The sequence below is a fragment of the Oncorhynchus mykiss genome, chromosome Y (genome assembly GCF_013265735.2).
Source record: "Oncorhynchus mykiss isolate Arlee chromosome Y, USDA_OmykA_1.1, whole genome shotgun sequence".
NCBI classification, from domain to species: domain Eukaryota; kingdom Metazoa; phylum Chordata; class Actinopteri; order Salmoniformes; family Salmonidae; genus Oncorhynchus; species Oncorhynchus mykiss.
Window position 1 is genome coordinate 21123869 of NC_048593.1, and position 26361 is coordinate 21150229.

Below are 26361 nucleotides of genomic sequence, written 5' to 3' on the forward strand. Positions count from 1 at the left end.
AGGGGGTAGAGGCTGTTAAGAAGCCTTTTGGACCTAGACTTGCCGCTTACCATGCGGTAGCAGAGAGAACAGTCCATGAGAAGGGTGGCTGGAGTCTTTGAAATGTTTCAATGTTAGGGATGTGGGTTCGATTCACATGGCGGACGAGTACGAAAATGTATGCACTCGTTACTGTAAGTTTCTCTGGATAAGAGCGTCTGCTAAAATGGAAAAAGATTGAATAGACCATTTCAGTTTTCATATAGAAATAAGTTGCATTTGCAAAGTATTTAAAGAAACTGGAAAACATATATCAAGCAAGTATTTTTATTAGCAGATTAACTTTTGTACAGATAATTATCAGACTCAAGTTACAAATGCTGGAAAACACTCAAATACATTTAGTTAAAACAGTTTAACAAAAGTAGTGCACTGGGCCTTTACTAGTCCTGTATTAGTGGATCGATACAGACTTCTTCAGTGGGGGCAATTCATCTTTCCCCCCATGGCATAAAACATTTAATAAATCACTGCACCCCCAAACTACTTTCCACGGCTATGTCTGTATATAGTTTGTATTTCCGGTTTTCATTTTCATTCCTGTTACAATTTGCACGTGACAAAGACTTGCACAATATTGGCGAGCCTAAACAAATGACAAACACTAACAGTTGATTGCCAGGAAATGTGCTTCGGTCATCAAGTGCAATGTGTCAACAGATTAAAAATACAAGTGACAGAACCTATTGGCGGCGCAAAAAGTCTGGTAAACAACGCTTTCCTGTGGATACCCTATCTCCACCTACCGCCAAAAGGACCGACAGCATGCACAACCGGTAAAGTAAGTGTAAATATAATTTTATTTAATATTCTGCCTTGTAAAGAATAATGAGTATTTTTTACAGCGACTTCTTTCAGACTGATATTCATGTAGTAACCATGGTAACCATCTGATGTTTAGGCAAGGAAAGGCATAGTAGATGAACAAAGCTGTCAAAAAGAACAACATGAGTGGGAATGACGAGTAGGTGTTGAGAGCCCCCAGAGTGGTTGATATGATAATGACATTGAGTTGCTGGGCAGCATTTGACTCACCTTGTTATTCTATAGGCTGACATTGTGTCTGCTGTGTTGGTGTCCAGCTGAATTTCCAACATATCTCCTCTGTTGTGAAGAGACATATTTAAGAAATGTAAAAGAGACACGAAAACGGAACATTGCTGATGGACATGCATGAAATACCAATTTCTCACACTCATTAACAGTCAACTGCATCTGAAGGAGCCCAGTGTAGAGTAGATGTAAACAGGAGGGGCTAATCACACCTGATCTTCTGCATGATGATCTCACATTTGGCCTCAAAGTACTCAAACTGTTTCCTGTCAAGTTATTTCTGGGCTTTTAGCCTGTGGTCAAGGATAAGTGACTGGAGAATCTGAATGCATCCTAACAGCTCCTGGAGAAAACACGTCGATCGTGAGTGAAGGTCGCAACACGTGAGACAAACCTAAGAATACATCAAACCAAGTGTTGAGAGTCTCTTACAGAGAGGTAGCAGGGAGTCTGCTTTTGCAGCAGGGCGGCACTCACGGCTATTCCCCTTCAGACTCTCTGCTCTTTTCCTTTCGCTTTCCAGAAGGGCAGACAAGCGAGACAGCTTCATGTTCTTCAGCCTTTCACTCTCACCCTCTGTCCAAGAAAGAAGAGGAGTGGTATGTTTCACCATTCACACACATGCAGGTGAGCGGCTATACCATAAAGCCAGATACTGCCACATTGGTAAATACATTTGGTGTCCATTACATAGCAAGACACACACATACTGTCATATGTAAAATCGTATTTATGCTACATATCTACGTTTTGGTAAAAGTCTGGTGTCTCTTTACCCCATTCAGGCTGATAGTAGGACTGGAAACACGTCTCCCAGAGATGCTTTTCTAATTCTCTGGGCAGTTTGTTTCATTTTCCACATATCCTGTTTAGCTAAACATGAACAAGTCCAAGAAATCCAAGACTAGGGGTTACCAGAGCTCTAGAAGAGCAGTGTGAGTGTGATACTGTACATAAATAGGAAAAGCACTCGGAAATAAGACAACAGGCTTGTCACTGCATTGCAGAGGAAGAGTTTATAGCGTTTCACTGTATTTTTACACCTGTTGCATCCTGGGCAAGCGATAAACTTTGATTTGATTAGTTGTTGCCGGTGCGTGGGAATTATTTGAAAATTGCTGGATTTTTTACATTTCTTTATTTTTAAACACACGCTGCACCTGCCAGTATAACTTGTGCTAATGGATCTTAAAGAAGAAGTTTCATTTTTTCCAACCAAATCACAATGTTTATGTAAATAGCATGTTATTCAAGGGTCCAGACACCTTTTGTGATTTATATAACATTGCGGATAAAGTTCAGAATGACACAATTTCATGTATACAACATCTAAAGACCTGCATCACAACACTGAGAGCTTCGCTGTTTCTAAAATTACCTATCTGGGTGTTTTTGGAGCCTTGGTTCTTTTTTTTTCCGGGCCCCCCTTACTACACAACGACGATGAGAAAAGGATTAGCTGTTTGGGGTAAGTTTCTCAAAAACATGTGAAATCACACAAAAGGTGTCTGTCTATAACATACCATTTTAATATATTTAAAAAAAAATTGGTTATAAAAATAACTCATGCTTTAAGTATCAGCCTCACGGACAAAGTGTACCTACCTCCTCTTGTGGCATCAGCTACAGCACCTGTTGGACACTCAGTCCTAGGACAGGAGGTTGGTCCTGGCTGGTGGTGTCACTAGGGTCCAACTACCTGACACACTGGGCCACCACCAGACACTGCTCCACAGTCTCATAAAACTGCCAGGGGGAAACAAGATTTAGGTTTATTCTAACATTATACAGTACTTTGGAGGATCAATGTAAACAAAAAGTAACCTTTTGGAAATCAAATTCACTTGGGTGGTCAAACTACTTCACCAATGATCTACTTGTATCTAGGCCTATATACATTATTTGTGCATTAATAGATGTAACCTTAAAGAGGGATTATGGTACTAAGTGTACTGTGTGTTGCTCTGCCAGACACACAACAAGAATAGAGCAGTCTAGAGTTATGTATAGTAGAGTCCATTCAGCAATGAGCAATGAGTACTGTTCTGTATTGTACAGTGTCGTCCTCTGGAGGCACAGTGGAGTGATGCTTTCTGACACAGTGCTCCTGGATCATCTCCTGCAGTAGCCTGTACAGGCTCTCTGAACACAGCCCATTAAGCCTCTGTCTGCAGGTCTCTCTCAGCCTGGATTAAAACAACATAATCTCAGTCATTTAAAGCGATTCACACAACACGCACCCACACACAGAGTAGTCCAAGTCCATAACATGGTCTTAAATAGCAACAACAACTCTAGTAGTGTAATAACACAACAACAATGTCATTGCTTAAAGTAGAACCACAATTGTATTATTATGAGAGGGACAAATTAATACTCTTGGATGCACCAGAATCTTTAAATGCGGTCCTGAGACATGTACTTTACAGTAATCGGTTAATTCTTACAATCAGGCTTGAGAGAGCAAAGTTTTGAGCACATGAAGATGATAAGTTGTTTGTGTGTAATACCTTCTCCAGCTCTCTCTTCAGTGTAACAGTAAGGCTGAGGCGGTCCACATGCTGTAACAGCGTTACCAGGAGCTTGCAGAATAGAGGATTCTCGGTCAGGCCTTCTGTCAGCGGACACAGTGGGAATGAGGCGAGGACATGAAAGACAAGTTGTTACTGGTTACAGGTAAAAACATTCATAATGATAGCAGTCAAAGGTTTGGACACACCTACTCATTCAAGGGTTTTTCTTTACCTTTACTATTTTCTACATTGTAGAATAATAGTGAAGACATCAAAACTATGAAATAACATATGGAATCATGTAGTAACCCAAACAAATGTTAAACAAACCAAAATATATTTTATATTAGAGATTCTTCAAAGTAGCCATCCTTTCCTTGATGACAGCTTTGCACACTCTTGGAATTCTCTCAGCCAGCATCATAAGGTAGTCTCACCTGGAATGCATTTCAATTAACAGGTGTGCCCTATTAAAAGTTAATTTCTGAAATATCTTTCCTTCTTACTGCGTTTGAGCCAATCAGTTGTGTTGTGACAAGGTAGAGGTGGTATACAGAAGATAGCCCATCCTCTCAACCAGCTTCACCTGGAATGCTTTTCTAGCAGCCTTGAAGGAGTTTCCACATATGCTGAGCACTTGTTGGCTGCTTTTTCTTCACTCTGCGGTCCAACTCATCCCAAATCATCTCAATTGGGCTGAGTGATTGTGGAGGCCTGGTCATCTGATGCAGCACTCCATCACTCTCCTTATTGGTCAAATAGCCCTTATACAGCCTGGAGGTGTGTTGGGTCATTGTCCTGTTGAAAAACAAATGATAGTCCCACTAAGCCCAAACCAGATGGGATGGCATATCGCTTCAGAATGCTGTGGTAGCCATGCTGTTTAAGTGTGCCTTGAATTCTAAATAAATCACTGACAGTGTCATCAGCAATGCATCCCCACACCATTTTTATTTACCTTTATTTAACTAAGCAAGTCAGTTAAGAACAAATTGTTGTTTTCAATGATGGCCTAGGAACAGCCCCTGCCTTGTTCAGGGGCAGAACGACAGATCTTGTACCTTGTCAGCTTGGGAATTCAATCTTGCAACCTTTTGGTTACTAGTCCAACGCTCTAACCACTAGGCTACGCTGCCGAGTTGGTTTCAACTCCTCCTCCACACTTCACAGTGGGAACCACATGCGGAGATCATCCGTTCACCTACTCTGCGTCTCACTAAGACACGGTGGTTGAAACCAAAAATCTCAAATTTGGACTCATCAGACCAAAGGACAGATTTCCACCAGTCTAATGTCCATTGCTCGTGTTTCTTGGCCCCAGCAAGTCTCTTCTTCTTATTGGTGTCCTTTAGTAGTGGTTTCTTTGCAGCAATTTGGCCTGATTCACTCAGTCTCCCCTGAACAGTTAATGTTGAGATGTGTTTGTTATTAGAATTCTGTGAAGCATTTATTTGGGCAGCAATCTGAGGTCCAGTTAACTCTAATGACCTTATCCTCTGCAGCAGAGGTAACTCTGGGTCTTCCTTTCCTATGGCGGTCCTCATGAGAGCCAGATTCATCATAGCGCTTGATGGTTTTTGCAACTGCACTTGAAGAAAAATTCAAAGCTCTTGAAATGTTCCGTATTGACTGATATTCATGTCTTAAAGTAATGATGGACTGTCGTTTCTCTTGTATTATTTGAGCTGTTCTTGCCATAATATGCACTTGGTCTTTTACCAAATAGAGCTATCTTCTGTATACCACCCCTACCTTGTCACAACACAACTGATTGGCTCAAACGCATTAAGAAGGAAATAAATTCCACAAATTAACAAGGCACACCTGTTAATTGAAATGCATTCCAGGTGACTACCTCATGAAGCTGGTTGAGATAATGCCAAGAGTGTGCAAAGCTGTCATCTAAAACTCTTTGCTAGGTAAAGCCCCGCCTTATCAAATCAAATTTATTTACAGTGCCTTGCGAAAGTATTCGGCCCCCTTGAACTTTGCGACCTTTTGCCACATTTCAGGCTTCAAACATAAAGATATAAAACTGTATTTTTTTGTGAAGAATCAACAACAAGTGGGACACAGTCATGAAGTGGAACGACATTTATTGGATATTTCAAACTTTTTTAACAAATTAAAAACTTAAAAATTGTGCGTGCAAAATTATTCAGCCCCTTTACTTTCAGTGCAGCAAACTCTCTCCAGAAGTTCAGTGAGGATCTCTGAATGATCCAATGTTGACCTAAATGACTAATGATGATAAATACAATCCACCTGTGTGTAATCAAGTCTCCGTATAAATGCACCTGCACTGTGATAGTCTCAGAGGTCTGTTAAAAGCGCAGAGAGCATCATAAAGAACAAGGAACACACCAGGCAGGTCCGAGATACTGTTGTGAAGAAGTTTAAAGCCGGATTTGGATACAAAAAGATTTCCCAAGCTTTAAACATCCCAAGGAGCACTGTGCAAGCGATAATATTGAAATGGAAGGAGTATCAGACCACTGCAAATCTACCAAGACCTGGCCGTCCCTCTAAACGTTCAGCTCATACAAGGAGAAGACTGATCAGAGATGCAGCCAAGAGGCCCATGATCACTCTGGATGAACTGCAGAGATCTACAGCTGAGGTGGGAGACTCTGTCCATAGGACAACAATCAGTCGTATATTGCACAAATCTGGCCTTTATGGAAGAGTGGCAAGAAGAAAGCCATTTCTTAAAGATATCCATAAAAAGTGTTGTTTAAAGTTTGCCACAAGCCACCTGGGAGACACACCAAACATGTGGAAGAAGGTGCTCTGGTCAGATGAAACCAAAATTGAACTTTTTGGCAACAATGCAAAACGTTATGTTTGGCGTAAAAGCAACACAGCTGAACACACCATCCCCACTGTCAAACAAGGTGGTGGCAGCATCATGGTTTGGGCCTGCTTTTCTTCAGCAGGGACAGGGAAGATGGTTAAAATTGATGGGAAGATGGATGGAGCCAAATACAGGACCATTCTGGAAGAAAACCTGATGGAGTCTGCAAAAGACCTGAGACTGGGACGGAGATTTGTCTTCCAACAAGACAATGATCCAAAACATAAAGCAAAATCTACAATGGAATGGTTCAAAAATAAACATATCCAGGTGTTAGAATGGCCAAGTCAAAGTCCAGACCTGAATCCAATCGAGAATCTGTGGAAAGAACTGAAAACTGCTGTTCACAAATGCTCTCCATCCAACCTCACTGAGCTCGAGCTGTTTTGCAAGGAGGAATGGGAAAAAATGTCAGTCTCTCGATGTGCAAAACTGATAGAGACATACCCCAAGTGGCTTACAGTTGTAATCGCAGCAAAAGGTGGCGCTACAAAGTATTAACTTAAGGGGGCTGAATAATTTTGCACGCCCAATTTTTCAGTTTTTGAATTGTTAAAGAAGTTTGAAATATCCAATAAATGTCGTTCCACTTCATGATTGTGTCCCACTTGTTGTTGATTCTTCACAAAAAATACAGTTTTATATCTTTATGTTTGAAGCCTGAAATGTGGCAAATGGTCGCAAAGTTCAAGGGGGCCGAATACTTTCGCAAGGCACTGTATATAGCCCTTCGTACATCAGCTGATATCTCAAAGTGCTGTACAGAAACCCAGCCTAAATCCCCAAACAGCAAGCAATGCAGGAGTAGAAGCACAGTGGCTAGGAAAAACTCCCTAGAAAGGCCAAAACCTAGGAAGAAACCTAGAGAGGAACCAGGCTATGTGGGGTGGCCAGTCCTCTTCTGGCTGTGCCGGGTGGAGATTATAACAGAACATGGCCAAGATGTTCAAATGTTCATAAATGACCAGCATGGTCGAATAATAATAAGGCAGAACAGTTTAAAGCACAGCCCCCACACCACTAGAGGGATATCTTCAACCACCAACTTACCATCCTGAGACAAGGCTGAGTATAGCCCACAAAGACCTCCGCCACGGCACAACCCAAGGGGAGGGGGGGGGGGGGGGGGGGTGCCAACCCAGACAGGATTGGCCAACCCAGACAGCTCACTGATCACTATAGCAGAACCCACCCGTAGCACGCGCTCCAGCAGGTATATTTCACTGGTCACCCCCAAAGCCTATTCCTACTTTGGCTGCCTTATCTCCCTCACTAATCTTAAGCACCAGCTGTCAGAGCAGCTCACAGATCACTGCACCTGTACATAGCCCATATGTAAATAGCCCAACTACCTCATCCCAATACTGTTATTTATTTTTGCTCCTTTGCACCCCAGTATCTCTACTTGCACATTAATCTTCTGCACATCTATCACTCCAGTGTTTAATTGCTAAATTGTAATTATTTTGCCACTATGGCCTATGTATTGCCTTAAGTTCTCATTTACAACCACGACCTGTCTTACCTCATTTGCACACACTGTATATATACTTTCCCCCCCCTATTGTGTTATTGACTGTATGTTTGTTTATTCCATGTGTAACTCTGTTTTGTTGTTTGTGTCGCACTGCTTTGCTTTATCCTGGCCAGGTCGTGGTTGTAAATGAGAACTTGTTCTCAACTAGCCTACCTGGTTAAATAAAGGTGAAATACATATATATTTTTTAAGCTGTCAAGGCAAAGGGTGGCTACTTTGAAGGATCTCAAATATAAAATATATTTTGATTTGTTTAACACTTTTTTGGTTACATGATTCCATATGTGTTATTTCATAGTTTTGATGTCTTGACTATTATTCAATGTAGAATATAGCACAAATATAGAAAAGCCCTTGAATGAGGAGGTGCGACCAAACTTTTGACTGCTACTGTATGGTTTGAGGCATGATACGATACCCCCAGGATTTAACACTACAAGACTTCTCAAACATTTTCTTAACAAACAGTTTAGATAGGACGTCTAGAAACAGGGCAATGTACACTGTTGTGTAATGTTAGCTCATTTAGTTACTAACAATGACATTGACATCAGAAATAGGCTGACACTTTACTTTTAGAATACCTTGTTGATGCAAGTTGTATCCTTTTCCCAGTGATCGAACCCTCACAGAATAACGAGTGGACATCAGTTGACCAAAGCCCCTTACTCACTTGACATACAAAGGCGCTCGTGGATGAACGTAGCGCTACCACGATCATAAAAAAGGATATGGTCTACGGTTATCAAAAGTACACAAAACTAGCCTAGAAATCATTGGTGAGCTGGCTAGCTGTGCCGTCGTATGCTGATAAAGATAACGTAAACTGTATGTCACCTGATAAACGGTTTCGTTGCAATTTAACAGAAGATAGGCAGCTACTGTTAAACAGATTGTAACGGTTGTTTACACAAGTGGTGAGCACAACAAATTGACGATATCAGGGTCGTCACTAGTTACCACAGCTACAAAGTCGTAAACCTAGCCTATTTCTACAATTTATCTGCTTAAAATGTGATTTTAAACCTAACTATTTTTTTAACTCTAAACTTACCACACTACCTTATGCCTCATCTTAAATAAAATTTTACAAAATGTTTCATTCATTTTTACGATTTGGCCAATTCTGAGTTTGTGGCTGTGCTATCTAATGGAACGCCGCTATCGGCGATTACCCCGCCTCTGCAAACAGTCAGCTGATTGGTTAATGCGGTAGAAAAGGAAGACAAATCTTTTAGAACAGGGTCCGTGCTAATTGGGATCCTTGGGACGTCACAACCAAGTATTAGGCTTGGGTTTACTGTAATGTAGTACAATTTAGATTACAGTGGTACTGAAATTGGAAAATGACCCCCAAATGACTGTCAATTCAATGCACCAACTACATTTCTATGTATGACACCGGCATTTCACGTAATTGGGACTTGACACATTGACACCTAACCTATCAGCGTCGTACAGTAAAGCATGAATCATGACGTTCACTTGACCAAACGTGTGCAAATCAGCAGCGGCCAGCATGTCTGGTGCTGCCAATGAACGCGTTCCAACGAACTGCTGTCTGGCCAATGGGAAGCCTCCACGATGGGGAAGAAGTGACGGCTTATATACGGAGAGCACCGTTCATTAAACATTATTTTACAGACTCACAATCGTAGGGGTTTCTGAAGAACACAGGCTGTGAAGCAAATCACTTCCATTGAGATAAACCCCAAAGGAAGACTCCATCGAATTATTTACAAAGGTATGTGAATTAAACGCAAGTTAACTCAAAATAAAGATTCAATTTTACATAAATGCCAGAGGGAGCTTTTTTTTGGGGGGGGCTAGTTTCCTGTTTAACTGAAGTTAGTTAGCTAGCTGACCAGCAGGTTATCCAGAAATTAAATGGAATATTTAACTAATTTATATCTAAACATGGAGCTTGTTTAACAACAGTTTAGCTACCCTTTTAAATTGTCTGTCTTTCGTCAGCTAGCTAACGTTAGCCATCATGCTTGAAAAAGGTCAGCCCGTTTTGTAGCTAAGTTACCTCGCTAGCTTGCACGCCTTTTGAAACCGGTGTCTCCAATTGGTAAAGCAGCATCAGCAGCTAACTAACCACTAGCTCTAGTTTAAATCCCTATAATATGGCGATGTTAGCTAGCCAACCACTAGATAGATATTCGTAAAAAAAAAAAAAAAATACAAAAAAATCGCCAAATGTTTTAATTACCAAATGTAATGTTGGCTTTATTTGGGCACATTTATTACCGGTAGTCTTGTGCGCCACCCATTAACTCTTAAGTTTTTTTAACATGGGGGCTAACCTCGGTCTGGCCTAGGAGTCTACACACACCAGTATGCACCGTCATGTCAGCATCAGAGGGCCAAATTAACTCGTTCCGTTTGATGTACAAGGATGAAAGGCCTACACCGTGAACTAGGCAACAACATTTAGTGTCTTGACTTTCTCTTTTTGACAGTACTTCAGAGTTGCGTGAACAGCCACCGAATAAAGATGAGGCTTTTGTGCATGGTTCTGCTGGTCGCCAGCAGTGTTTTTGCCGATGATGAAGACAAGCGGGAAAGTGTGGGAACCGTGGTTGGCATCGACTTGGGGACCACCTATTCCTGGTAAGCATTTTGTAATGAATAGCAAATTTATTCTTAGGTCTCATACTCCCAATCATTTGGCTAAAGGACTCTAGCGTATCATGTGATGTAGTTGATACTTTCCATGGTTCTCATCTTTATGCTTCTCCTTTTCCAGTGTTGGTGTGTTCAAGAATGGCCGTGTTGAGATCATTGCCAACGACCAGGGAAACCGCATCACTCCATCCTATGTGGCCTTCACCGCAGAGGGGGAGCGTTTAATCGGTGACGCCGCCAAGAACCAGCTCACCTCCAACCCCGAGAACACAGTTTTTGATGCCAAGAGACTGATTGGCCGTGCCTGGACTGATTCTGCTGTACAGCATGACATCAAGTACTTCCCCTTCAAGGTGAGCCCTAACAAACACACCCCCTGCCCTAATCTCCTGAAGCACTCACTATGCAAATAATATACTACTTATTCAGCATGTAACTATGCTGAAGTAGCTCTGGAATTGTTTTTAGAGGAGAAATGCTTAATGGTGACTACTTAAATCTTCTAGGTTATCGAGAAGAAGAGCAAGCCCCATATTCAGGTGGACATCGGTGGAGGTCAGCTGAAGACCTTCGCTCCAGAGGAGATCTCTGCCATGGTTCTCACCAAGATGAAGGAAACCGCTGAGGCTTACCTGGGAAAGAAAGTGACACACGCTGTGGTCACTGTCCCCGCCTACTTCAATGACGCCCAGCGTCAGGCCACCAAGGATGCTGGAGTCATCGCCGGCCTGAATGTCATGAGGATTATCAACGAACCGTAAGTGTTGGTCTTCACAATGCAGAAACTGAATTAACATTAGAATGACTGGCCCAATATTTATTTAAATCACTGCAAATATCTGCCAAGACTGTGCTGGTTACATCTGTTTCCCCCTCTATTCCAGAACTGCAGCTGCCATCGCCTACGGCCTGGACAAGAAGGACGGTGAGAAGAACATCCTGGTGTTCGACCTGGGCGGCGGCACCTTTGATGTTTCCCTCCTGACCATCGACAACGGTGTGTTTGAGGTAGTCGCCACCAATGGCGACACCCACTTGGGAGGAGAGGACTTTGACCAGCGTGTCATGGAGCACTTCATCAAGCTGTACAAGAAGAAGACCGGTAAGGACGTGCGCAAGGACAACCGTGCTGTGCAGAAGCTGCGTCGTGAGGTGGAGAAGGCCAAGAGGGGCCTGTCTGCCCAGCACCAGGCTCGCATTGAGATTGAGTCCTTCTTTGACGGAGAGGACTTCTCAGAGACCCTGACACGTGCCAAGTTTGAGGAGCTCAACATGGTAAGTTGGTTCTAATGACCATAAAACAGTGACACTGTTGGCCCATTGATCTTGGAACATCCAATTCAAATTGAAAACGCATTCATGGAACCTCTTTTAATTTGCCATTTGTATTACTTGTCTATCAGGACCTGTTCCGTTCCACCATGAAGCCCGTGCAGAAGGTGATGGAGGACTCTGACTTGAAGAAGACCGACATTGACGAGATTGTCTTGGTGGGTGGCTCTACCCGTATCCCCAAGGTCCAGCAGCTGGTGAAGGAGTTCTTCAATGGCAAGGAGCCCTCTAGGGGCATCAACCCTGATGAGGCTGTGGCCTATGGAGCTGCCGTGCAGGCTGGAGTGCTGTCTGGAGAGGAGGACACAGGTGGGTCTTGGTCCATGTGCTTACGCCATGCACTATGCTAAGTTAAGGCTATACCATGAGGTATCTTCATATTTCCTTATTTCTACATAAGGAAATGTAGGCTAGATGTTTAGATTTGAAACCAAACAATGGATACCTACAGGTCAAAAACATCAGTGCTGTTCCTATTATGTGTATCACAGCAGTTACATTTTTGATCACAACTAATGGTTTCCTGTCTTGTCCATCAGGTGACCTGGTTCTTCTGGATGTGTGCCCCCTGACCCTGGGTATTGAGACTGTGGGAGGAGTCATGACCAAGCTGATCCCCAGAAACACTGTGGTGCCAACCAAGAAGTCCCAGATCTTCTCTACCGCCTCTGACAACCAGCCCACTGTCACCATCAAAGTTTACGAGGGTATGTTCCTTTGATTAATCGCTGCCCCTTGTTGCTACATCCATAAATGGTGTTTTACTCTGTAAAGAATGACAAGATTGGATCTGTTTAAAATTCTGCTTCTCTCCTTCATCCAGGTGAGCGTCCCCTGACCAAAGACAACCACCTGCTGGGAACCTTTGACCTGACTGGCATCCCCCCCGCACCTCGTGGTGTGCCCCAGATCGAGGTCACCTTCGAGATTGATGTCAACGGCATCCTGCGCGTCACAGCTGAGGACAAGGGAACAGGCAACAAGAACAAGATCACCATCACCAATGACCAGAACCGTCTGACTCCCGAGGACATTGAGCGCATGGTCAACGATGCGGAGCGCTTCGCCGACGAGGACAAGAAGTTGAAGGAGCGCATTGATGCCCGCAACGAGCTTGAAAGCTACGCCTACTCGCTCAAGAACCAGATCGGCGACAAGGAGAAGCTGGGCGGCAAGCTGTCAGCCGAGGACAAGGAAACCATAGAGAAAGCAGTAGAGGAGAAGATTGAGTGGATGGAGTCTCACCAAGAGGCTGAGCTGGAGGACTTCCAGGCAAAGAAGAAGGAGCTGGAAGAGGTGGTGCAGCCGATCGTCAGCAAGCTTTACGGAAGTGCAGGTGGACCCCCGCCTGAGGGAGGAGAAGAAGAGGGAGAGGCAGATCAGGGTGATAAGGATGAGTTGTAAGGCTGTCTGGAGTGGCACAGATGTACATATTGGACATAAAATGTTAAGAAAAGGGGCTGCAAAAACGCAACCATGAATCTGCTGGAAAGACTTGTGAAATATTGTTTCAATGTGAGGGACGTTCTCTTCGCTGAGTGGCGGAGGTATACTAGTCGGCCTGTTCGAGGCTCGCTGCTGTTCTCAGGCAGTTTGAAAAGGAGTTCTCTAGGGGGAGGGTTTAGTGGGGTGGGTGCTAGACTGGGGTTTCTGGGTGAAGGGTAACATGTTCACAAGCAATGTTAACAAGTTATTTATTGAATCTGGTCATTGTAGAAAATACTTTCTACTGTAAAGACATTGAAATAAATGTTTGATACAAATGTCTTTGATTTGTCTCTGATATTATTCTGCATCAATTTACACCTGTGTAATATGTTAATGAGACACCACAATGGCTGTTGGCTGTGTGCAGCGGGTCGATGTCCTATTGCCTCTGACCACAGAACATCGACTCATTTTCTGTACATTTCCAAACTATTCCATGTTTAAAATTCATGTAACTGTGGTATGACTTGGTGGTCTGCACCATAATACCATCTGTGACCGCCTCAATGGCACTGCCCATGCTATCCATTTTGAAGTAGTCAATTTGCTGATTTCCCTCCCGACAAACTGATTGGATATGACTTCAGGAGGGATCAGCTAATGTAGTTTAACATCCCACACAGTTGACGACAATGTTAAGCGCTCTATGGCAGGGCTCTCCAACCCTTTTCCTGGAGAGATACCTTCCTGTAGATTTTTCACTCCAACTACACTTAACCAAGTGCAGTTTATCCAGCTAATTATTAGGACTGTTGCTCTCCAGGAACAGGGTTGGAGAATCCTGCTCTATGGCCTGCGTGCATCTGCCATGCAACACCATTTTGCATAGCTACTTGCAGTTCCGTATGTATGTGGGGTGTAAATTAAGCTCTACTGGCACTGAACCAACATCTGATCCATGATCGGCTTATGACACTGGTTGGATTTATTTGAAAAAGGTGGCGCTAAAATGAACTGCAACAATTATTGACCAACAGTTAAACATACAGGCACATACACACGGTATTTCCCAGAGCAGTAGCTATCAAGGTCACGTTAAGACAGTTACAACACAGTCACTGTGTATGACCCCCTGAGTGTCCATCCCTCCAAACACAAATGCCAGCTGTACGGTCCCTGACGCTGAGGAGCTCTGGGCCTGGTCTCTCTCTCCACTGGTGTGCTCAGGCCTTACTCTCCAGGGTAGGACACACATGGAGTGGTCCAGTCTGTTGGGTGGCATGTTCCCTTCAAACCTCAACAGGGTCCAGCGCTGTTTGTCTGCACAGGATAAGAGAAACAAAATCCTAAAGGTGCATTAGTATCCCAAAACAGTATGGCTGTCAGGAAATATTCTCTCCAGGATAGATACAACAGTGACTTGTGTGGCAATTATTACATCTGAAAGTAGAGAAACATGACACAATATACAGAGAACTTGGATGGAAAATTGCAGCCAATATTGCCACTCCTATTTGCCATATCTTCAATTTAAGCCTACTAGAAAGTGTGCCCTCAGGTCTGGAGGTAGGCAAAAGTAATTCCAATAGCTGACCAATCAGCCTGTTACTAACACTTAGTAAAGTTTTGGAAAAAATTGTGTTTGACCAGATACAATGCAATTATACAGTAAACAAATTCAACATTCAACAACCACAGCACTTACACGATTGGCTGAGAGAAATTGATGATAAAAAGATTGTGGGGGCTGTTTTGTTAAGACTTCAGTGAGGCTTTTGACATTATCGATCATATTCTGCTGCTGGAAAAATGTATGTGTCATGGCTTTACACCCCCTGCTACATTGTGGATAAAGAGTTACCTATCTAACAGAACACAGGGTAGGGGGCAGCATTTGGAATTTTGGATGAAAAGCGTGCCCAAATTAAACTGCTACTCAGGCCCAGAAGATAGGATATGCATATAATTAGTAGATTTGGATAGAAAACACTTGAAAGTTTCCAAAACTGTTAAATTAATGTCTGTGAGTATAACAGAACTGATTTGGCAGTGAAAACCTGAGAAAAATCCATTCAGGAAGTAGGATTTGTTTGTTTGTTGTAGTTTTCTATTCAATGCCATTACAGTATCCATTGACTTAGGAGTCAAATTGCAGTTCCTATGCCTTCCACTAGATGTCAACAGTCTTTAGAAATGGTTTCAGGCTTGTATTCTGAAAAATGAGGGAGTAAAAGCAGTCTGAATGAGTGGACCCTGCCGTGTCACAGAGCTTTTTCATGCGCACGACCGAGAGAGTGCCTTTCTTATTTACCTTTTATATTGACGACGTTATTGTCCAGTTGAAATATTATCGATTATTTAGGCTAAAAACAATCTGAGGAGTGAATATAAACATCGTTTGACATGTTTCTATGAACTTTACGGATACATTTTGGATTTTTTTGTCTGCTTGTTGTGACTGCGTTTGAGCCTGTGGATTACTGAAGAAAACACGCAAACAAAACGGAGGTTTTCGGATATAAAGAGAGACTTTACCGAACAAAAGGAACATTTATTGAATAAATGAATGTCATCTGAGTGCAACCATATGAAGATCATCATAGGTAAGTAAGGTAAGTGATTAATTTTATCTCTATTTCTAACTTGTGTAACTCTTCTACTGGTTACTGTTTGTTACTGTTTGTTACTGTTTGTAATGTTTGTAATGATTTGTCTGCTGGGCTATGTACTCAAATAATTGTAAGGTATGCTTTCGCCGTAAAGCATTTTTGAAATCTGACACCGTGGTTGGATTCACAAGAAGTTCATCTTTAAACCTATGTAAAACAGTTGTATCTTTTCTGAATTTTTCTAATGAGTATTTCTGTATTTGAATTTGGCGCTCTGCAATCTCACTGGATTTTGGCCAGGCGGGACGCTCCCTCATACCCTAGAGGGGTTAATGGAAGCCTCTCCAACATAATCCAGGTAGAATCAGGAATTCCCCAGGGCAGCTGTCTAGGGCCCTTACTTTTTTCAATCTTTACTAATGACATGCCACTGGCCTTGAGCAAAGCCAGTGTCTCTATGTATCCGGATGACTCAACACTATACACGTCAGCTACTACAGCGACTGAAATGACTGCAACACTTAACAAAGAGCTGCAGTTCATTTCAGAATGTGTGGCAAGGAATAAGTTAATCCTAAATAATTCAAAAACTAAAAGCATTGTATTTGGGACAAATCATTCACTAAGCCCTAGACCTCAACTAAATCTTGTAATAAATCATGTGGAAATTGAGCAAGTTGAGGTGACTAAACTGCTTGAAGTAACCCTGGATTGTAAATATTGTCATGGTCAAAATATATTAATACAACAGTAACTAAGATTGGGAGAAGTCTGTCCATAATAAAGTGCTGCTCTGCCTTAACAGCACTATCAACAAGGCAGGTCCTACAGGCCATAGTTTTGTCGCACCTGGACTACTGTTCAGTCGTGTGGTCAGGTACCACAAAGAGGGACTTAGGAAATTGCCATTGGCTCAGAACAGGGTAGCACGTCTGGCCCTAGGATGTACAGAGAGCAAATATTAATAATATGCATGTCAATCTCTCTTGGCTCAAAGTGGAGGAGAGATTGACTTCATCACTACTTGTCCAGAACAGACTGTGGGAGGCACATAGTACTACATAGAGGCTTGACTACATGGAACTCTATTCCATATCAGGTAACTGATGCAAGCAGTATAATCAGATTGAAAAAAGCAGACAAAACTACACCTTATGGAACAGCGGGGACTGTGAAGCAACATAAACATAGAGGCAGCACATGTACACACACACATGATAACATACACACTAAACACACACATGGATTTTGTGTTGTATATATGTGGTAGTGGAGTATGGGCCTGAGGGCACGCACTTAGTGTGTTGTGAAATCTGTTTTGAATGCATTATAATGTTTTTAAAATGGTATAACGGCCTTCATTTTGCCAGACCTTGGCAGCAGCTAATGGGGATCCAGAATAAATACCACATTCATGAAATATTCCAAAGTAGATATTTTTGGCCTCACCACACTGAAATCTGTACATTGCATTGCTGGCCCCTTCTGGGGTCATCCCTCCAAAGATGTAGATGTTCTTTCCGAGGGCCACAGCCGAGTGGGCAGCCACCCCCGGGGGGATGTCTCCTTTGGCTTGGACCTTCTCCCACTTCATACTGCCTAGATAAAGTGTAGCACCAAATAGTTAACAGGACCAGCCATACCACTTCTCATGCCAACATAGAATGAGAGATTTTACTGGAACTACATTTGAGTCATTTAGCAGACTTCCAATTAGTGCATTCATCTTAAGATAGCTAGGTGAGACAACATCACAATCGTATCAAGTACATTTTCCCTCAACAAACTATTTATCAGCAAAATCAGTGATAGTAGGGAGGGGGCGTCGGGAAAGTTATTTAAGATACTCTTCAAAGAGGTAGGGTTTCAGACGTTTTCGGAAAATGGGCAGGGACTCCGCTTTCCTGACTTTAGGGGGAATTTTGTTCCACCATAGAGCCCCATAGTGGAGGTGTCATAACACCCACAAAACCTAGTGGTCAAACAGGGAAATGGTTCCAATCGTTTTTCCACCATTCATTTTTCCCAGAGGGGATTTTAGAAAAACATAAAATAAGGGCTGTTTCTTGTGAAGGCTTACCCTGGTGACAGTTTGCTAACCATGTAAATCTCGAGCCGACTTTTATCAATATATTCAGCTCTATTTATTCTGATTCGAAAATGCTAATTAGCATCAAAGTAGACTTCATGCAAAACTACAAATCCCTGCAAGCTCCAGCACGTCATCTCTAGCTGACACCTTTGCTAACAGGTATTGTGTCAATTTAAAACTTGCAGTTTTAAACAGTTCACAGAATGGCCAATTTAAAGAAATGTAGCCATTATATTCATTACTACATTTAGATAACATTAGATAGTTAATCCAGAGATTCTTACATTTGCCTTGATTCGCCAGTCTCCCCCAGATCATCCTGGCATTTGTAGTTCTTTATGATAGCCACATTAGCAGTCATTTAGCATTTAATTTTTAGGGGGTAAATACAGGTAAATATGATATAAAAGTCACCTTGTCCTAGAGAGATTAACACAGTTATCAAAACATCTCGCCGGGGTAAGTCTACATGAAACAGCCCTTATTTGAAGTGTTTCTAAAATCACCTATGGGAAAAATTAATGGAGGAAAATTGATTAGAACCATTTCCCTGTCTGACCGTTAGGTTTTATGGATATTATGACTCATACTGTGGTACTCTATTGGGGTGCCAGGACAGAGAAGAGCTTTGACTGGGCTAAGCGGGAGCTGTCCACCCGTAGGGGTGGGAGGGCCAAGAGACTAGAGGTGGAGGAACAAAGTGCTCAGGTTGGTATGTAGGGTTTGAGCATAGCCTGAAGGTAAGAAGGGGTAATCCCCTTTGCTGCTCCTTATGCAAGCACCAGGGTCTTGAAGATGATGCGAGCTTCGACTGGAGGCCATTCCATTCTATTCTATTGTGTCCTTTATTTCAACAGAGGAAACAATAAAATACACCTAAAGCAGGATCAAGTTCTTCATGTGTATGACTGACTTGAATACATACTGGTGTCTAGAGAGTAGATGTCGCTGTAGAACTTCTCTCCTGCCATGCCTCCATGGATATAGATTTTGGGTCCTACCGCAGTCACCACGTGGCCGTGTCTTGCAGGGGGATGTCTGCCCTGTGTGTCTGGCTGAGACCAGGTGCAGGAAACTAAAAACGGAGACAGAGGAAAACACAAAATATCTCCTCCTAACTCTAAATTCAGTTGGTACTTTCTGAAATGTAACTTTAAAGGCCGAATTTGGCCAACAAGCTTGTTGCTTGTTTTGATACACATTTGGGCTGGTTCCTCTGTAACTGCTTTGTGAATGTGTTGTAAGTGTTGTATTGGCAGACTGATTCATGCATATTCAACCTGTGTCGAAGACGTGAAGGTTGGGGTCCGAGACAGGTGTGGCCCCTGAGTCCCCTCCAGAGAAGACAAACAGTCGGTCCCCGACGCTGGCTGAGTTAGTGTGATACGTCCTGGGACAGGGGGGCGTCCCTTTCACCTCTACACCCTTCCACAACCCACCGCCTGAAAACATAGCAACACAAAACCTCAGAAGACTAAAAGGTATGGGACATTGCTCAGAGCCAGACATTATATGAAGGAGATTGTTACTCTGCAAACACGGCTACTTGACATATTCATGAACTGTTCTATGGTACTACACTCTACAATAATCCACGCAACACATTCTGTAGATCTACAGTGCCTTGCGAAAGTATTCGGCCCCCTTGAACTTTGCGACCTTTTGCCACATTTCAGGCTTCAAACATAAAGATATAAAACTGTATTTTTTGTGAAGAATCAACAACAAGTGGGACACAATCATGAAGTGGAACGACATTTATTGGATATTTCAAACTTTTTTAACAAATCAAAAACTGAAAAATTGGGCGTGCAAAATTATTCAGCCCCCTTAAGTCAATACTTTGTAGCGCCACCTTTTGCTGCGATTACAGCTGTAAGTCGCTTGGGGTATGTCTCTATCAGTTTTGCACATCGAGAGACTGAAATTTTTCCCCATTCCTCCTTGCAAAACAGCTCGAGCTCAGTGAGGTTGGATGGAGAGCATTTGTGAACAGCAGTTTTCAGTTCTTTCCACAGATTCTCGATTGGATTCAGGTCTGGACTTTGACTTGGCCATTCTAACACCTGGATATGTTTATATTTGAACCATTCCATTGTAGATTTTGCTTTATGTTTTGGATCATTGTCTTGTTGGAAGACAAATCTCCGTCCCAGTCTCAGGTCTTTTGCAGACTCCATCAGGTTTTCTTCCAGAGTGGTCCTGTATTTGGCTCCATCCATCTTCCCATCAATTTTAACCATCTTCCCTGTCCCAGCTGAAGAAAAGCAGGCCCAAACCATGATGCTGCCACCACCATGTTTGACAGTGGGGATGGTGTGTTTAGCTGTGTTGCTTTTACGCCAAACATAACGTTTTGCATTGTTGCCAAAAAGTTCAATTTTGGTTTCATCTGACCAGAGCACCTTCTTCCACATGTTTGGTGTGTCTCCCAGGTGGCTTGTGGCAAACTTTAAACAACACTTTTTATGGATATCTTTAAGAAATGGCTTTCTTCTTGCCACTCTTCCATAAAGGCTGCATCTCTGATCAGTCTTCTCCTTGTATGAGCTGAAAGTTTAGAGGGACGGCCAGGTCTTGGTAGATTTGCAGTGGTCTGATACTCCTTCCATTTCAATATTATCGCTTGCACAGTGCTCCTTGGGATGTTTAAAGCTTGGGAAATCTTTTTGTATCCAAATCCGGCTTTAAACCCCTTCACAACAGTATCTCGGACCTGCCTGGTGTGTTCCTTGTTCTTCATGATGCTCTCTGCGCTTTTGACGGACCTCTGAGACTATCACAGTGCAGGTGCATTTATACGGAGACTTGATTACACACAGGTGGATTGTATTTATCACCATTAGTCATTTAGGTCAACATTGGATAATTCAGAGATCCTCACTGAACTTCTGAAGAGAGTTTGCTGCACTGAAAGTAAAGGGGCTGAATAATTTTGCACGCCCAATTTTTCAGTTTTTGATTTGTTAAAAAAGTTTGAAATATCCAATAAATGTCGTTCCACTTCATGATTGTGTCCCACTTGTTGTTGATTCTTCACAAAAAAATACAGTTTTATATCTTTATGTTTGAAGCCTGAAATGTGGCAAAAGGTCGCAAAGTTCAAGGGGGCCGAATACTTTTGCAAGGCACTGTATATCTCCCGACTTAGCTACAACAATGTATTCAAATCACACTATACAAATCTCCATACCTGTGAGTTGTAGGTTCTGGACACAGTTGCGGTTGCCACTCTGCTGTGCCCCAGCGAACACCCACAGGCTCTGTGGACAGCTCTCAGGGACAAAGCTGCAGTGTTCATACCGTGCCTCCAGACCCTCCCATTCAGGAATGTCCCACTCGTGACTGTCTGATAGGGTGAGAGGGACAAACATGGAACTGTCAGTCAAAGAATATTAGAACAGATTGACGTTATTGGTAAGATAATGAGTTGACTCATTGATATGAAATAAAACATTGAACTGATGTGAAACACAATAAAGAGACAGGTGCCAGGCATAATATTGTGTTGATGTGACATTTTGTCTTTACCCAGGTTTATGACATGGGATTCTGAAAAGCTGCCATTAGGGTTGGCTCCTCCTATGATCAGGATCTTCCCCTTGCCATCATCCTCAGAGGGGATGTATATACAGGTGTGGCCCACACTAACTCCTGGACCACCTCCTCTGGGTATCATAGCATACCTGGGGACAAAGACAGGAACACCATGTCATGAATAGCAGAATTGAAAGTCTAGTATTACTTCATCCTAGTTTGTTGAACTGTACGTTTATTTACCACAGTCCTGCTCGTGGTTTATCCTCTGGTTCCAGCACAGGAAGTAATTCCATTTTTCTGTGGGAGGCATCCATTCAGATGATCAGTTACAATGATGATCAGATCAGTTCAGGCATAAACCGGACCATTGTGTCCACTAACATTCTGGGGGAGAAAATGCTGCTGCTGTAAAATTAGGCTAGAAGGGATCTCGCGAGATCATCCTTCCATAATCTCGTCTCGTTGCACAAATAGAAGGTGAAATGTATTTGGCTAGGCTGCTGGATGTACCATGCCACACTGGGAAAGTTAAACTAAGGTTTTTCGATCATATTCATTCAATTTGAAAGGAAGACAGATGACAGTTAATTAGCTAACTGCTGTTATAAAGCATGAAATCAGAAGCTAACAGTATCGTAGATAGGAAGTTCATTCGCTCACTCACCCACGTTCGAAGGCTCAGTGTTATCTGTTGCACGTCGTTTAGCTGCTATTTCAATTATATGATGTATAATATAGCTAGCTACATTAATCAATATAAAGACATGTTGACGGTTTAGCTGCACGAAAATATGTACTAGCTGCTTTTCCAACTAGCTAACAACAAAATGTCGTGTCCGCGCGTAAACGACGTAACAGCGCTGTCGTCATGGATATTGCGCAGGTGAAGAGTCTGTGTGCTGTGCCAATGTGTCCACACGAGGTCACTGTTGTTGCAGGACTAAATATCCCAACACGCACATTACCCAAGAGGTTGACCGGGAGGACTACTAATAGAGAGACTGGGAAGACGCCTGCCAGGGAGCTTGGGAACATTGCTTGCATCCGCTATGACATAATCATTGTCCGCCCTCCCACCCAAAAGTCTGGAAGTGGTGAGAGAGCTCCAGCCCCACATCACACTATTACACTCACAAGTGCCTGATTGCCAAATAAAGTTATTTTCTTGCTTTGTTATTTTTTTCTCTGTCAATATTATGAATATCTCAGATAAGCTACCAAGTAAACTTCCAATGATGGCCCATATGTAGCCTTAGAAATAACAGTAATTTATTGACTATATCTGAGACTTAGATCATTAATTTGATAATACATTAGTAGTGAAACAGGGAGTAGCGATACCACCACCCCCCTTTTGCCCTCAGAACAGCCTCAATTTGTCTTGCCAATTCATTCTCAGAATGGCACACATACACAATCCATGTCTCAATTGTCCCAAGGCTTAAAAATCCTTCGTTCACCTGTCTCCTCTTTATCTACAGCGATTGAAGTGGATTCAACAAGCGACATCAATAAGGTATCATACTGTAGCTTTCACCTGGATTCACCTGGTCAGTCTGTGTCATGGAAAGAGCAAGTGTTCTTAGTATTTTGCGTACTCAGTGTATAGCTTTGACAGACATACGTACTTGCAATTCCAATGTAACAGAATTACACTTTAACTCAGTCTTTTCACTTTAAAATGTCATATAGTCATATATGTCATATAGTCATATAACATTTTTGAAAAACAAATTTGGTGGAAGAACTGTGCAGATGCAAACATTGGTATAGATACTTCAGTGTATGTGTATACACTATCGTTCAAAAGTTTGGGGTCACTTAAAAATGTTCTTGTTTTTTTAAAGAAAAACATTTTGTGTCCATTAAAATAACATCAAATTCATCAGAAATACAGTATATACATTGTTAATGTTGTAAATGACTATTGTAGCTGGAAACGGCAGATTTTTTATGGAATATCTACATAGGCGTACGGAGGCCCATTATCAGCAACCATCACTCCTGTGTTCCAATGGCACGTTGTGTTAGCTAATCCAAGTTTATAATTTTAAAAGGCTAATTGATCATTAGAAAATGCTGTTGCAATTATGTTAGCACAGCTGAAAACTTTTGTTCTGAATAAAAAAGAAATAAAACGGGCCTTCTTTAGACTAGTTGAGTATCTGGAGCATCAGCATTTGTGGGTTCGATTACAGGCTCAAAATGGCCAGAAACAAAGACTTTCTTCTGAAACTCGTCAGTCTATTCTTGTTCTGAGAAATGAAGGCTATTCCATGTGAGAAATTGCCAAGAAACTGAAGATCTCGTACAACACTGTGTACTACTCCCTTCACAGAACAGCGCAAACTGGCCCTAACCAGAATAGAAAGAAGAGTGGGAGGCCTTGGTGCACAACTGAGCAAGAGGACAAGTACATTAGAGTGTCTAGTTAGAGAAACAGATGCCTCACAAGTCCTCAACTGGCAGCTTCATAAAATAGTACCCACAAAACACCAGTCTCAACGTCAACAGTGAAGAGGCGACTCCAGGATGCTGGCCTTCTCAACAATAGACTGACGAGTTTCAGAAGAAAGTTATTTGTTCTGGCCTCTGCCGTTTCCAACTACAATAGTAATTTACAACATTAACAAAGTCTACACTGTATTTCTGATCAATGTGATGTTATTTTAATGGGCAAAAAATGTGCTTTTCTTTCAAAAACAAGGACATTTCTAAGTGACCTAAACCTTTCAATGGTAGTGTATATACACACATATATATATATATAGTACCAGTCAAAAGTTTGGACACGCCTACTCATTCAAGGGTTTTTCTTTATTTTTACTATTTTCTACATTGTAGAATAATAGTGAAGACATCAAAACTATGAAATAACACATATGGAATCCACATATGCTGAGCACTTGTTGGCTGCTTTTCCTTCACTCTGCAGTCCAACTCATCCCAAACCATCTAATTTGGGTTGAGATCAGGCGACTGTGGAGGCCAAGTCATCTGATGCGGAACTCCATCACTCTCCTTCTTGGTCAAATAGCCCTTACGCAGCCTGGAGGTGTGTTGGGTCATTGTCCTGTTGAAAATCGAATTATTGTCCCACTAAGCACAAACCAGGTGGGAAGGCGTGTCGCTGCAGAATGCTGTGGTAGCCATGCTGGTTAAGTGTGCCTTGAATTCTAAATAAATTACAGACAGTGTCACCAGCAAAGCACCTCCACACCATAACACCTCTTCCTCCATGATTCATGGTGGGAACCACACACACGGAGATCATCCGTTCACCTACTCTGCAGTTAGAACCAAAAATCTCAAATTTGGACTCATCAGACCAAAGGACAGATTTCCACCAGTCTAATGTCTGTTGCTCATGTTTCTTGGCCCAAGCAAGTCTCTTCTTCTTACTGGTGTCCTTTAGTAGTGGTTTCTTTGCAGCAATTCGACCACGAAGGCCTGATTCACGCAGTCTCCTCTAAACAGTTGATGTTTAGATGTGTCTGTTACTTGAACTCTGTGAAGCTGCCACACCCTGATCTGTTTCACCTGTCCTTGTTATTGTCTCCACCCCCAGGTGTCGCTTGTTTTCCCAGTGTATTTTCCCCAGTGTATTTATCCCTGTGTTTCCTGTCTCTCTGTGCCAATTCGTCTTGTATGTTCCAAGTCAACCAGCGGGTTTCCCGTACTCCTACTATTCTCCTTTTTCTATTCCTCCCGGTTTTGACCCTTGCCTGCTTTTGGTCTTTGTACCCGCCTCCCTGACCTTTCTGCCTGCCTTGACCCCGACCGAGCCTGTCTGCCACTCTGTACCTCCTGGACTCTGAACTGGTTTTGACCTTTTGACTGTCTACGACCATTCTCTTGCCTACTCCTTTTTTGGATGATTAAACATCTTAAACTCCAACCATCTGCCTCATGTGTCTGCATCTGGGTCTCGCCTTGTGTCATGATAGAAGCATTTATTTGGGCTGGTAACTCTAATGAACTTATCCTCTGCAGCAGAAGTAACTCAGTGTCTTCCTTTCCTGTGGCGGTCCTCATGAGAGCCAGTTTCATCACAGAGCTTGATGGTTTTTGTGACTGTATTTGAAGAAACATTCAAAGTTCTTGAAATGTTCCCAGATAGACTTACCTTCATGTCTTAAAGTAATGATCGACTGTCGTTTCTCTTTGCTTATTTGATTTGATGAACACTTTTTTCGTTGCTACATGATTCCATATGTGCTATTTCATAGTTTGATGTCGTCACTATTCTCCAGTGTAGAAAATAGTAAAAATAAAGAAAAACCCTTGATTGAGTAGGTATGTATACAGTTGAAGTCTGAAGTTTCCATACACTTTAGCCAAATACATTTAAACTCAGTTTTTCACAATTCCTGACATTTCCTCCTAGCAAAAGTTCCCTGTCTTAGGTCAGTTAGGATCACCACTTTATTTTAAGAATGTGAAATGTCAGAATATTAGTAGAGAGAATGATTTACTTCAGCTTTTAGTTCTTTCATCACATTCCCAGTGGGTCAGAAGTTTACATACACTCAATTAGTAACATGGTAACATTGGTAACATTGCCTTTAAATTGTTTAACTTGGGTCAAACATTTTGGGTAGCCTTCCACAAGCTTCCCACAATAAGTTGGGGGAATTTTGACCAATTCCCCCTGACAGAGCTAGTATAACTGAGTCAGGGTTGTAGGCCTCCTTGCTCGCACATCCTTTTTCAGTTTTGCCCACACATTTTCT

The 26361-nt window shown here is 42.3% G+C and overlaps 2 protein-coding genes and 1 long non-coding RNA gene across 9 annotated transcripts; 1 reads left to right on the forward strand and 2 right to left on the reverse strand.

The window, feature by feature from the left end:
- Positions 1-290: 290 nt before the first annotated feature.
- On the reverse strand, positions 291-4096 carry LOC110509343. 4 transcript variants are annotated; one of them, XR_005040440.1, is made up of 4 exons: positions 3603-4096; positions 2698-3278; positions 2471-2522; positions 291-1668 (listed from the first exon to the last, which is right to left on the reverse strand). It is a non-coding gene; the product is annotated as an uncharacterized LOC110509343 (long non-coding RNA). The 4 variants fall into 4 exon arrangements; XR_005040439.1 differs by lacking the exon at positions 2471-2522 and having other exon boundaries at positions 2698-2838; positions 3149-3278; positions 3603-3912; XR_005040438.1 differs by lacking the exon at positions 2471-2522 and having other exon boundaries at positions 2698-2838; positions 3134-3278; positions 3603-3912.
- A 5444-nt stretch (positions 4097-9540) lies between these two features.
- LOC100135840 (endoplasmic reticulum chaperone BiP) lies at positions 9541-13726 on the forward strand. The gene is made up of 8 exons (XM_021590926.2): positions 9541-9740; positions 10462-10612; positions 10749-10980; positions 11134-11384; positions 11512-11902; positions 12031-12268; positions 12499-12666; positions 12783-13726. Exons 2-8 carry the CDS (start codon positions 10497-10499, stop codon positions 13361-13363), a joined length of 1977 nt encoding a protein of 658 aa, XP_021446601.1. The 5' UTR covers positions 9541-9740; positions 10462-10496; the 3' UTR covers positions 13364-13726.
- Positions 13727-14349: 623 nt separating this feature from the next.
- rabepk (Rab9 effector protein with kelch motifs) lies at positions 14350-22626 on the reverse strand. 4 transcript variants are annotated; one of them, XM_021590930.2, is made up of 9 exons: positions 22293-22626; positions 21869-22012; positions 21620-21774; positions 21282-21437; positions 19369-19530; positions 19014-19163; positions 17446-17595; positions 16846-16934; positions 14350-14707 (listed from the first exon to the last, which is right to left on the reverse strand). In XM_021590930.2, the coding sequence occupies exons 2-8, from the start codon at positions 21940-21942 to the stop codon at positions 16891-16893; spliced, it is 891 nt and encodes a 296-aa protein (XP_021446605.1). In that variant the 5' UTR covers positions 21943-22012; positions 22293-22626; the 3' UTR covers positions 14350-14707; positions 16846-16890. The 4 variants fall into 4 exon arrangements, with proteins under 4 accessions (XP_021446605.1, XP_021446604.1, XP_021446602.1 ...); XM_021590929.2 differs by lacking the exon at positions 16846-16934 and having other exon boundaries at positions 14350-14733; positions 22293-22623; XM_021590927.2 differs by lacking the exon at positions 16846-16934 and having other exon boundaries at positions 22293-22542.
- Between the last annotated feature and the right edge of the window lie 3735 nt (positions 22627-26361).